The 13,601-nt window shown below is 40.1% G+C and overlaps 1 protein-coding gene across 1 annotated transcript; it reads right to left on the bottom strand.

The window, feature by feature from the left end:
- Positions 1 to 1,877: 1,877 nt before the first annotated feature.
- slain1a (SLAIN motif family, member 1a) lies at positions 1,878 to 13,384 on the bottom strand. Its single transcript, XM_028023396.1, has 9 exons — positions 12,736 to 13,384; positions 9,882 to 10,018; positions 7,906 to 8,022; positions 6,737 to 6,847; positions 6,422 to 6,571; positions 4,903 to 5,238; positions 4,094 to 4,282; positions 3,666 to 3,999; positions 1,878 to 2,739 (listed from the first exon to the last, which is right to left on the bottom strand). Exons 1-9 carry the CDS (start codon positions 13,173 to 13,175, stop codon positions 2,664 to 2,666), a joined length of 1,890 nt encoding a protein of 629 aa, XP_027879197.1. The 5' UTR covers positions 13,176 to 13,384; the 3' UTR covers positions 1,878 to 2,663.
- Between the last annotated feature and the right edge of the window lie 217 nt (positions 13,385 to 13,601).

Here is a 13,601-nt window from a genome sequence, read left to right as displayed (position 1 = left end):
GTGGAGACAGCGCAGCCATTCTGCAAGGTCACGCCGACCTCCTCGCTCCAGTGCGTCTTGGAGTAATTTGGTCTTATTTGGCTTGTCCCATGACCTCTCGTACCTGGTAATCAATCCAATATCAGAAAAAAGGAGAGAGGTGCAAAATTTTCTAATGTTTTTATCCCAAACAGGATCCAATGATACGAAGTAAATTTGGTGCAAAAAGTACTGTGACATTAAAATTGGGGTTTTTTTTTCTTCTTTCAAAAAGATCAAGTTCTGAAACCTGAATGAGCAGACACACACCAACACCCACACCCACACATAAAGTACCATCTTTCCAACATGAGCCTGGCCTGTTCGTTCCTCTCAGTTGATTTGGTGTGGAACTGGTGTATTTCAGCCCTGCTGAAACCAAGTTCAGATGCCAGAACTGTCCATTCAAAACCCAGTTGTTGGGAAATCTCCTGCAGCGTACTCAGGTTGGTCACAGCATCCTGATTTTTTTTTTAAAAAAGGCACGATAAACGCTCTAGCAATCTTAGATGTAGTGTATGTCAAGCATGTATGTCAAAAAAAAAGGCTTAAAACTTACCTCTTGAGCTTTGTTAGGCATTTTTAGAAATACCGGACTTCCGCTCCTGGGCCAGGATTTAGGACATACAGAGCAAGTTTCCCAACAGCAGGAGAATATACTTATGGCTTCTTAACTGTACAAGCCTGAACGTTACTTTGGAGACATCCCTTCAAAACACAGGCATGTTAAAGATTAGTCAGCTCAGCTCATCCAGGGTCTTCGCTGCAGCAAACATCTGTCCGGTTCAATGCTCTGCCTCACTTTTACAGCCCATATAAAAAGTTCAACATTCCTTTTCTGCATTTATTATAAAATGTATCCCATAGCATTAGGCTAAAAAATAAATATATCAATAATTGGGTTTAATGTAAAGTTATTTAAAATCCGCCAAATCATTTTTTTGTATCAAAACAAATATTTGTTTTGAATCAACAATTTGCTCAGAATCTGATTTCAACACAAGATGTTTTATGCATCCTATGTAATTTTGATTGAAAAAAGGACAGAAAAATAGAATAGAAAGATTATTGTCATATTTTGTAGCTTGTGATTGTGAATAGGACCAAAATGCAGACATGAACTAGGAATGAACACAGCGAAGGACTTAATGATAAACTTACAGAACTGGAACAAGGCTGACAGAACATGGAAAGTGGACAGAACAATAGGAAGAACAAACAACAAAAAACGAAGAGCTTATATACTGAGGTGAGAGTGGAGAATGACACTGAACACAAATGAATAAATAAGGGAATTAGGAACAGCTGTGGAAGAGAACAAACAGACAAACTAAGGCAACGTGAGTAACTAACACAAAGAAATGAACCGAATATGGGAAGACTGGATATGGAACTCAAAACACAAACACAAATGAAAACCAAAGCACCCAAGTGATATGCCATAAATTCAGTAATAAAAAACAAACAAATATCTAAATCTTAGATAAAATGTGTTTGAAAGGTATGTTTCTTCAAGGTGTTGCTGTCGTTGTTTTTCTTTCTTAATACAATTTTACTGAAATATTTAGTGGGAGTAGATCCATGTTCTTTGCTGCTTTACTGTTAAATCTTACTTAATCTCTTGTCAGTTTTTACTATGTCTTGTGCCCTAAGAATTAAAAATGCTAGAGCATATCTTTCCCTGTTAGGAAAAACAGTTTTGGGTAAACAGCACTGATCTAGACGTTGTAAAACAGATGTATTGACATCCCTTTACACATGGAAACAAAACAGAAACGTGCTGCTCAACTTGAGCTTTAGCAGATTCTGAATCCATTTTGTTCCTTACCACATTGGGTGAGAGAAAGAGCGGACAAACATGCTTTGAAATGATTTATTCATTTTAAAAATTAAGCCCCTCTTTTTTTCCCTTGTGATCCATAAAAAGCATGTGCAATATTACTGCAACAATAAAATTTATGAAACAACTGTAAAGATTTCATGTAATTACAGAAAATGAAAGAAAGTAGCCTCAATATGAAATGTGTGCTCCGACACAAATGATATCATAATATCATATTTGATCAAAAAAAAAAGCAGATGATTTACTTTTACAGGTGAATCATAATTCCCATCTAAAGTGCTGTAAGGTCCAGCCATAAAACAGAACTATCAAGAAACACAACACTGTTTAACAGGAAGTAACTTCATTCCAGTTTGAGAGTCTTCTTCTATATCTTACCACGGAATGAAAAATAAAATAACATTACTCGGAAAATCAACCACAGAAAACCATTGAAAGCATTCAAAGCATGTACGGAAGCGTTAGGCTTGAGAGAAATGTCCATTCTAACGAATAAAAGAAATAATCAACAAAGAAAATTAAAAAAAGAAAAAAATTAACATAAAGGAGGATTTCTTCTTTCACATTTAGCGTCTTATTATCAGAGTATTGCCTGTTGTTATCATTGTGTCATCAGTGTTTAAGCAGGTAGTTTAGATCCAGCCTGCTGGATCCACACTTTTCTCAGTCTTTGTGTTCACGTTAACAGTCATTTTCTCTGGGAGTTCTTGGCAGCATCATTTTTAGAACAGCACTTTGCTCCCATGCAGAGTAGCCCTGTGCAGCAGCCCTCAGACTTCACCTCAGTTCAGTCCGTTTGGGTTCAGTAGCAGCCGTCTTTCCAGCTGCCGTCCCTCAGGGCGCTCAGAGCAGCCAGGCTCTTTGGAGGAGCGAGCAAACTGTGGGAAGAAGGAAGCAAGTCTACTGAGCATCTGATAAACACGTAATACATAAAAGATTAACCAAATCAAATACACTGACAATAAGATTATGAAACTTGTAGAACACAGAGGGAACAAGTGGTGACTCCCTGCTAGTCCTATCAGGCTTCATTCAAAACAGTGAATGAAGGTTCTGGGATGCAGGACAAGATATGTAGAAGCATGGGCACGCAGTTTGTACTGTATATATACCTGAGCCAGCATCGCCCCCTACTGGCATGAGATAATTACTGCAACTACGCTGATGCTCAGTTATCACTTTTGATCTGTAGCTATTAGAAATGTTATTCACATCGTTTCGCTTTGTTTCCCTCTTCTCCTCTCTTTGCTTTGCTTTCTGCGTCACTAACTGGATTTGTTTGGTTTAAAGTTTGACTTGTGTTTAATTGCAGCACACTTAAGCAGTAAGGTTTAGTAACATAGACATGAAGACTGTGCACATCAATCACACAATGCTTTATGCTTTTATATCTTACAGAACAAAGCATGCTGAAGTGCCACTGGTACTATAGGGCCACACCAAGCCATAATTGTACCAGAACAGAGGTCAGTAACCTTTACAATAAAAGAATTTTAAAAACTAAAAAATTGGGGGATTTGCTTCACCATAATTAACTTGATACGATCCTTTAAAAAAGATAACTGATCAAAATTTATGAGTACCTAACACATAGATTTAGTTTAATGATTAGGACGCCCAGTTTTATTTTTGTTTTCAAGTTTTACATTAAAAAAAGAAAAAAAAAAACACAACACTTCCCGAGTAAGTTTGCATCTGAAAATGACAAATGAAACAAAAAGAAAAATTACTGACCTAACAACAACACAAAAAGATGAATTAAAAAAACCCTTTGTTGTACCTGATGGTGCGGTTTGGACCATACCTGCGTGTGGGCTGCATGATTTTACTCGCACGTGGAAGTCCGCTCGCCCCCACTAAGGAAGCCGGACGAGGAAGCGAGCTGCGCGGGGCGGCCGACTGGTTGACGCCGATCTTCAGGGCGTGCGGTAGCAAACTTCCGCTGGCTTTCAGGGGCTGAGGAAGTGCCGTGCCACTCAGGATGCAGCTCAAACTGGCGGAGGTGGACAGGGAGGTGGAGGTGGGACCCTGCTGCACCGTGGGACTGACATAGGCTGTGGCTTTCAGCTGCTGTCGTGGAGTGCTGGAGAAGTTTCCAATGCTCTGGACTCGCTGGGTGAGCTGGCCCGGGGAAGGGACTAAAAACACAGTGGGAAACACACAAGACAGGCTTGAATTATGAAAGAACTGAGCCCCATGTGGCTGATTTATCGGTAGACACAAGGGTCTTACTGGAGGACTGGAGTCGGAGGAGCCCACTGGACGAGTCAAAGCTCTGGCTGCTCCGGAGGGAGGCCATTGGTGGTAAAGAGGAGGGGCCATTGGAGGGTGGGTTGACAGGGGAGGCCAGGCACGGAATACTGGGAACACTGGGCATGCTGGGAGCTCGGATCAAGTTGGGCATGCTTCTCCGTAGCTTGTCTATTCAACAACGTTAGCGCACGTTAGCAAAAAAGATTTTTTAAAGGAAATAGCACTTATAATTTGAGAAGATCTGAAATTAAAAATAAAAAAAAACAACAACAAAACTATAACTCAACAAATGGAACATTGTATTTCTGTTTATGGAACAAATCTGTGGAGCAATCTGGCAAAAAACCCCCAAAGAGAGTAGATTTTTAAGAAAATAATATACAATACCCTATCAAGGTAAAATGTGGCATATTCACTCAGTAGAAAATATATATTTTTTCTTTATTATTACTTTTATATATATATATATATTGTGCTTAAAGGTGTATCTCTATAGCTGACTGATGCTTAGTTTTTACGGTATAATGAATTGACCTTTGAGAAAAGGGTTAGGGCTTTAGGTAGATATTTTTCTTCCAACTACTCTTTTTCATTCAGAACTTTTGTTTATATCTGCATATCACCCCTTCATTTTAAATTGTAGATTAATTAAATAAATAAGTAATAACAGTTGTGCTCAGATCTTGCAGTATTGAACTACTGCATTAAAAACCTTTAAAAAAAAAAAAAAGGTGTTGCATGCAAAAGTCCAAACTCAGCGTTGAATTTTTCAAACAGAAAACACTCACCTGTGCCGCTCCTGTAGGCTGCGTGTGTGTCTGTGATCAGGCTGGAGGGTCCGGACAGCTGAGAGAGTCCGCTGAGTGAAAACTGAGGGCCGGCCGAGGTGCGCCTGCAGTCTCTGAAGCTGGAGAAGGTGTGAGAGTGGGACATGCTGCCCCGCTGCATAGAGCCTGTGCGAAAGAGTCGAGGCTGGGGAGGCGGCAGCTGGTCATAGCCTTCGTCCTCCTCCTCCTCCTCCTCCAGGTCCAACTCACAGCGCCTCAGGGAGTGCAAGGAGAAACTGGAGCTGCGACGGCCGGCTGTGGCTGAGGTAGAGGTAGAGGCGTAGTCCTGGCGAAGGCCTAGAGGAGAGGGGATCGATATTTTATCCTGATAAAAATACGAGCCTGAACTGTATGGTGTATATGATATATTTCGAATACAGGCGCCACTCATCTATTATTTAGTCGCTGTATAAGTAAGCCAGACTGATATAGGGCATATTTCTGAAATGGTCTGCATAATTTATGAGCTGGCTACTCAAAGTCAACGTTTCAGAGGTCACATACCCCCTCTCAGTCCCTCCATACAACCACGGATCAGCATTTTCATTGTGGGCCACAGACAGAATGAGTGGAGATACAGCACCGTCCACAAGGTACTTAAAAATCCTTGGAGTAAATCCATCTTTCATTTCAATAAAATTATTGAATGCTTTGGTCAAATGGGCAAAAGAAAAATTGTTACAATTTGGCTGACTCACATTACAATTTACTGTATGTTGTGTCGTTATTATTTGGTGGTTAGTTTTTGAACCAATTCCTGCAATTTAAAAAAAGTTTTTGTTCACAAATTTGAAGGCTTAATATTAGTTTTTCTACAGATTTCTCACATGATGGAAAGTATTTATTTATGTAATCTTTCACAACAAGATAATCATTCACACACACATGACATCCATATATCGGCCCTTAAGGGTTTTTTTTGTTTTTTTGGACGGTTAGATAAGTTCCTGTTTGTTGTCCCTCCGGGTCTGGCCTTTGGGTCAGTTCTGCTCATCATGGCTATTGCCGATACACAGGAGAGTTATGGGTCAAAAACTAAAGTAAAAGCTGCAGATTTGTATTCTACAATGTATGCAATAAAACTATTTGTCAGTTTATGTTTGCTGGAAACTCAGAGAAAACACTCAAGTTGTTCTCAAATTAAAATGTTGTCAATCTGCCAACAGTCACCACTTCTTAAGGTTTGCCAATTGAATTTAACTCCACTAGCAAGTGTTTGAGCTTTCTACTAGTAGAAGAAAGATGTAGATGTATTCCTGATGTTGATGAAAACGCTGATTATGGATATGTATTTATATTTGTGCGTATGAAAATATTTAGACTGTTGTAACTCGTCCTGTCTTAACCTGTACTGCTGTGTGCCTTGCTCAGGAATTTCTTTAAAAAGATCCTTTAAATTTCTGTGAGTTACTTTAGCTAAATAAAGAGTAAATAATTAAAAAATAAATAAATAAATATTTTCAGTTTATAGGTGACTCACTCTCCTCTTGGAGTCGTGCCATGACCTCCACGTCTGTCATGTCCTGCAGTTTGTAGCTCATGGAGATGGAGTCCTCCTCCAGCTCTGACACACCTATGTCACTCTCCAGTGAAGACTGGGGTGTGATGGCTGCGTGGCGGCGACCGAAATCTAAAACGATTTTTTAAAAAGTTTTTGTTTTTTTTATAACACCCATTAAAGATGCTCCGTGGACAGATAATACTTGCATAATGTGTGCATGCAATCATCCCTAATTGATTCACTCCCACTAAAGGAGATGAGTGACTAACAGACATGTTGACAGTGAGGTCTTACTGTGGAGAGATGAGTTTGACAGGAAGGTGGGCGCTCTGTCGTTGAGGCTGCAGCTGGCCCTGGGAGGGGGAGCCGGCTCGACAACGGGCTGGACTGGCGATGGCACTGAGGCTTCAAAGGAAACGAAACAGACAATATTTAAGCCTTACTTTACTGATATTTCTACCTTAAATTATGCTTGATTGAGTTTTTCTCCAGTTGAACATGAGACTGGTCATCTCCAAACATCGTCTGGGTCCGACTATATAATCTCTTCTCTGGAATTCGATGTAATCTGATTCCAAGCAGCACGAAGCAGGTTATTCGAGAATCTGGGTTATGTCAATAACGGAAGCAACAACTGTTTTTGGCACAACTTTCAGATTAGTTTGGATTAGAATATGAATTTGAAGTTGAAGAAGGTTACGTCTGATCATTACGTACAGAGTCTAGTGGACTTTAAATAATCAAAGTGCAAGAACAAAACTATTTATACACAATTGGTCTATTGTGTGTTAGACCAAGATAAATGTAAAGATTTAGCTCAAAGCACCTCCATTGGTTTGGAACGACCCAGTCAAAGTGTTCATTTTTAATCTGCGGCAAGATTTGAAAGTTCACAGATGTTCAGAGATATTCAGACTCCAGGTATTACTGCGGTGAAATACAGTTCTACAAAGTATTTATTTGTATAAAAGTTTTAAAACCATATATCAGTTTCCCTCCACATTTCAATCACGCCCTTCTTGGTGTTCATCGATTTAATAAAATCCCAATAGGACACACTGAGGCTTGTGGTGCTAAAAACTGAAGGGCTATGAATAATCGCACAAGACACAACAACCTATTGATCATTCTTCTCCGTATCCCATAAGCAGTGCAAAAACGTTCAAGTACTATTTGGCTCTCATATTTTATTTGGAGATGAGCACAGCAGTGTCAGGAACATCAGAAAACCTGCCTTTATGTAATGATAAACTTAATGCAAATATAACACTAATTAAACCACACCAAAAAATCTGATAGATATCCAATCATAACGATCAGGATGGATTGGCTTTATTGGTTCCGTAAAGCATTTAGCTTCAGTCGGATGCTTCAGTCTGGTTTAACGGAATCAAAATTCTGATGGAATCATCCTGGAGTGACTCCTGTGGTTAGTAGCGGTGACGTGCACAGCTTTGTGTTACCTGGGGTCTCCGTTAGTGCAGCAGGTTTAGCGTAAGGCAGGACGGGGCAGCTGAGGGTGGACAGTCCCTCTATGCAGCTGTATGGACGGACAGAGGACACTCCTCGCCACCTCTTTGCTACAGAAACAAGATTACATGCAGTGAAGGACATGTTAGACGGACTGCCCTCCCCCTATGTTACGCACTCGCACACAGCACATTGATTAATACAGTTTGACACACTCAGGCCCATGTTAATCTGCCTCTTACAGATCAGAATTGATATTTTAAATGATTGGATCAGAAAAAGCAAAGATGGTAAGACAGGGTTTAGCCTCCAATAGCAGCTTATTGAGCTATACTAAAGCACAGATTTTTTATTTTTTTTTGGAGATGGGTCTTAGGTTAAGCAGGGATTGTGCATTTAGGCTACATCACAATCCAAAAATGAAATTATATCCATGGGCTGCTTCAGAATCTAAGCTTACATCTATTTTGTCTCAAATCCTTTAAGTCGCAAAACTGCAATGCTTTTCGTTTCATTACATTTTTTTTTAATATTGCTAATTTTCATCAAATATGACCTAATATCTTAGCTGAACGCCTAACTTAAATACCTCAAATTAAGGTCGATTGAAATTTAGCAGAGCATGAGCAAACCCTTAACCTTTGCAGACGGTAATATTTTTGTTTTTACCCTCAAATGTTGAGTAAATTGGTCTTCATTGTCTGACCTGTCCAATGTGTAAAACGCCGGGTCCATCCTCGCTGATTAGCAGTCTGAGAGGTGCTCTCCTGACGAAGTGGAGTGTTTTGCATTCCTTACACAATTAGGCGCAACCATTACAGAATAAAACCGGCATTCACAGCAAGTTACAAAACTGCTTCTGGTTTGTTCAAGACACAAGGGTGTATTCAGGACCCCGAGGAGGAGAGCCAACTTGAGAGAAAGAACGCGTCCTTGAAACGTCCACACCGATGCTCATTACCGAGTCACAGGGTGGACCCAAGACCACAGTGTGAGAATATTTAATCACGGGGAAATATTTTGTAGACAAAACCACATACATGAACATCTTGTATGAGCTTTCACCGCAAAAGACTCTCTGAAGCAGGCTGTTGAAACTGTGAAATCTGCTTCAAATGTGCATTTAATGTAACCGGTGTTTCTATGGTAACAACATCCCCACGCATTACAGCTAAGGGTCTAGTCCAGCAGCAAATGTTATTTATTGGCACATATATGTACCAGTTATTGCATTTATATACATATAAGCTATATAAATTGATCTGATAATATCTTTTTTTTTTGTAATTTTAATAATCCCTTGTCCCAGATATTGATAACATATTTTAAACTGGATTGTGGCCTTAGTGGTAAGAGGTTGTCCATCTGTTTCTAGACGGGCAGAAATCAGATTTGGTCTATTGTAAATTGTTTATGTGACTTACATTAGCACATAAATGACAGATTTGCTGGCTGTGGAAAATGAGCGCACTCTATAGCTGCAAGTAGGAACAATAGTGGGATTTACTAACTGATGTGCTCAGTGTCCAGGCTAACTAGAATTAGCAATACAAAACAAACAACAATGTATTTCTCTCAGGTTTATGAATTCAAACCTGAGAGAACTTGAAGGAACAAGTCCAGGAATAAACATTGCACAGTAATTAACAAAGCCAGGTTTCGAAAATATCTTACCAGGACTGTTTCTTTCACATATACCCAGCACACAAGGCATTTTTATTTTTAATATGCAAAAGGAATCTTGCTCAGAAATATCAGAAATTTTGATTTGAATGCTGTTAAAAAATGGAAGAGGCAGAGACAGGAGCCACCGATGGTTTTCCATACACTATTTTACTTTCTGTTTCTTTATTATTTTCCAAGTTGCACTGTAATCTGCGCAATAGGAAGTTCAAATCTCCTATCATGTACATATATAAAATGTGATTGTAGATTAATTATGTTTGTCTGAAGGATAAGCACACTGTACCTTGGTCCAGTCTGTGACAGAGCGTCATCTTGGCCAGCTCCACCTCCGGCCCAGGGTGGTCCAGGACCTGCCTGCACCACTGGAGAGGGCTGAGCATGCTTTCACTAGGTGGCTTGGCTCTGGGATTCACATACAGCCTGAGACACAGAAGCACTTCAGTCATGTTCTGCAGCCTTTACAGACAACCTTTAAATGATCTCACTTGCTGCGGTACTTAGTCTTTTACAGAGAAATCTCTCACTACCAGTAGTTCAAAACCGAACATAGTGAGTGCTTTATGTATTTTTACCAAATGTCAGCGGGAGTTCTGAGTTTTGTTCTGTTTGGTGCAACAATCAAAAAGGATATCTATGTACATATTCTTCAAATTCAGCTCATATCAGCATCTGTGTGCGTGAACCAACTGGACAGTGATCCAAACACATTAAAAATGGATTTTGCAATGATCAGTAATATTAAAGAGATAAAAAGTCACATGCCTCTTGTCACTGGAAAATTGATGGACCATGCTTTACAGTTCATATATGACATTAAATCAACCAAATTTAATGAGGTCTACCGACTCTGAGAACAGGATTGGTTAAAAATCCAGCCAGAGCTACATCAGAAATCGATGGTTACAGAAGATAATAATGAGTATAAAATGGGACATTTGACCAGATAATAGTGGAATTGTACTGTATGTGTTTGAGGCTTGACGTCGTAATAATCGGAGTTAATAATCCATCCCCAAAAATAGCAGTTACGCAAATGATGGAAAGTCCAACATTAATATGGGAATCACATCAACGATGAAGGTATACAAACCTCCGACCAAAACTGTTATAGATAAATATATGGAGAAATTACAGAAATGTAACAATCTCAAGAAAACAAGAAAACACATCTAAAATTATAAAAGTTGCTTCTCTGTTAGCTCTGCTACTCCTTCTCGACAGAGCGCTAAAATAAATCTAGCAAGGATCTATTCCCGGACTCTCCAAAGTTGGAGAACATAAATAAGACAGGAGCGACCTTAAATTCAACAACTAGGCCAGAGTGTTAGAGTGATTTTAAGGTCAGCTTGTCATGCTAGACGGAAAAAAGATAGGGCAGGAGATGAGCGCCGTACCCCATCAGTGCTGCAATCAGCTGTGTGCTACATTTTCCACATCATCACATCAGATACATAAAGCTGCTTCAGTAGTCAGCATGTCAGTTTGAGAGCAACCCAAGTCAGCAGCTCTGGCGCTCCGCACTAGCTCAGCCTGGGGCTGAACACCACACACAAAGCCGAGCTGTTTGATCATAGACTGAAGGGGGTCATTGTTTCTAAATTCATCCCAGAACATGTGCTGCACCCTGCATCCTAAGATTCAGGTTTATTTTTACTGTAGCTCCTCGTGAAAATAAAAACACTGTTTTTCCAGCGTTTCTACGTGTAATTCATGAGAAGAGTAAACACCATTATCAAAGGAGGCACAAAGAGGAAGAAATCGATTTTGGGGCCATTTTCTGCCAATAATCCACCAGTCACCACAGCACTGCTATCATGTCTTAGAAATTCTGCAAGCTCGATCCTTTGCACTTTTGTGTTAGTCAAGTTGTGGACAAACAATGAATTCTTTAAATTCAAGGGTCTTGGACATCATATAAATAAGATTTTGATATGAAATGTTTAAGATCTTGGTAGCAGCAAAGAAATTGTTTGGGTTTTTTTTTTGATTTACAAATCTTCACAGTAGCTTAAGACCAAATGTGTCAATTAATATCCCTTGTTTGTCTACAAAACAAACACTAATTGTAGCTTTAAATAATAGTTGTTGACATAACTAGAGATGCAGTAATCCGACTGTTCCTGGCCAATGTTACTTTTCAGTTTTCTTTGCCAGTGTTTCTAGGGATTGCAACACATAGAAGACTTCAAAGCTGTTGTGGGATTTTTGATAACAGCACAAGCTTTGAGTCCACCTAAAAATCTAGGGATGGCAAGACTGTCCCCACTTGTGCATCAAAGTATGACCCTGACATTGTCTGATTTTTATTCAACTCAAAAACGTGCATCAACGTACAAGGACTTGGTTGAGTAATTTAAAGACTGAACACGATGAGATTTAGATTTATTACGCTTGGCGCATTTAAAGGCCAGAAGGAGATAAAAACCCATCTACTTTTCCAGTATTCAACCTGCCGATCACTGATGAAGATTGTCTGATTTGGCTAACTAATTGGTGCATCTCAGGCATGACCATCAGACTATTATGATCTCCCCTTGGATGATTTAAAGTAACATGTTTGCAACTTCTTTTCAATCTGAAATAAATGTAAATTGATTATGTTCATAGTTTGCTCTTTAGCAAGCGTCAAAATGGATTTTATGGTCAGCTTACTCTTAAAAAACGTAATTACAAGTATGTCGTTTTGATATACGTCTCAAAACAAAAGCTTTGTTCACTTGTGCCACGGGCTGGCCCAGACAATAATCAAAAAGAAAATATTAACCAAAAAATAAACCTCTAGCTTATTGTGTTTTGGTCACAATGCAACAATTGTTGTGTCCCTCATAAGTTTTAATCTTGAGTAAACAAAGATCACATGTGGGGTTCCTCAAAGCTCTGTTCTTGAATATTTCATGCATGTTACACCAATAGCTCAGACTGTCTTATTATTCTTTTAATATTTTTAATGTAATTTTCTTTCCCTTTGTTCCTTTCTCTTTTTTGTAAATCATTACCTTGTATATGAGGGGGAAAAAATAAACATGTCTCGCCTATTAACGTCTGTGAAACACAAGTGAGAGAGTTTTCATATAAATTTATGCAAAGCACATAGATGTGTCTACAATAAGCTGTCTGACATAAAACAGAGTGGTTACCAGCTATCGGGCTCTCCGATGGGGAGCACGGCGTTCAGGTCCAAAACATCGACCTCGTCCAACACGGTTGAGGCACCGGCGGCGCTGCTGTCCTCCACGGCGGCACCAGGAGACGCGGAGCTCGGCTGAAAATACGCGAACGGCTCCTCCGCCCGTGGCGCTGAGAAACACGGGCGAGTCGGACTCGAAGCGTCATATTTACAGGAGAAACTGTCACTCAGACACGCCGTGGCCCCGTGCAGACACGACAACGAGGTCTGGAGATGAGGGCCGACGGAGCAATTGTTTACAGCGTTCGCTCTGCTCCGCAATTGTTCATTCTGCTTCTCCAATTTTCGGACCAGCTCCTGGAGCTTCAGCACCTCCAGCTCCGCGTTGGCGATTTTAGTGTTGCCGTTGACGTCCGCCATCCTCTGGGGGTTCAGCACCTCTGCTTCCATTTGCTAACAAGCACATTTGAGAGGAGCGGAAAGCACGGCCTGCTGGCAGAGGGTCTCCTTCGATTCAGAGAGGGTGTCCAGATTCCCCCCTTAAAGCTACTACTCACAGACAGGCTCACACTGATGCTGCTGCTGCTGCTGCTGGTCTCTTTGAGATGCAGGCTGCTGCACAGCCTGCATCTCATTGGTCAGCAGCTTCGAGTTAAATTCCCATCACACCACCACCGAGGAGGTGTTTATTATAGCCGCTCTGAAGACATTTAAAAGCACAGATATGTGCAATATCTTTGTTTACTGGCAGGTGTTTTTTTTTTTCGTAGCTTTTTACTTTTTGCTCTAAAATTTGATATTAAATATATTAAAGGAGCCCACTCTTTGCATTTAACCCATACAGTGACAAACTGCAGCACCATATTACAATTATAA

This window comes from Xiphophorus couchianus, chromosome 7 (assembly GCF_001444195.1).
Source record: "Xiphophorus couchianus chromosome 7, X_couchianus-1.0, whole genome shotgun sequence".
Lineage (NCBI taxonomy): Eukaryota > Metazoa > Chordata > Actinopteri > Cyprinodontiformes > Poeciliidae > Xiphophorus > Xiphophorus couchianus.
The sequence above is the reverse complement of the archived record's forward strand: the minus strand, read 5'-3'. Positions and strand labels throughout refer to the sequence as shown.

Bases quoted from the DNA above. Each gene is read 5' to 3' on its own strand.
- slain1a (XM_028023396.1), bottom strand. From the start codon at position 13,175: ATGGAAGCAGAGGTGCTGAACCCCCAGAGGATGGCGGACGTCAACGGC. The intron at 5,239-6,421 runs GTGAGTCACCTA...CCTCTCCTCTAG, and splicing joins GGCACGACTCCAAGAGGAGA to GCCTTCGCCAGGACTACGCC. The intron at 4,000-4,093 runs GTAAGACCCTTG...CTGTGTTTTTAG, and splicing joins CCTCCGACTCCAGTCCTCCA to TCCCTTCCCCGGGCCAGCTC.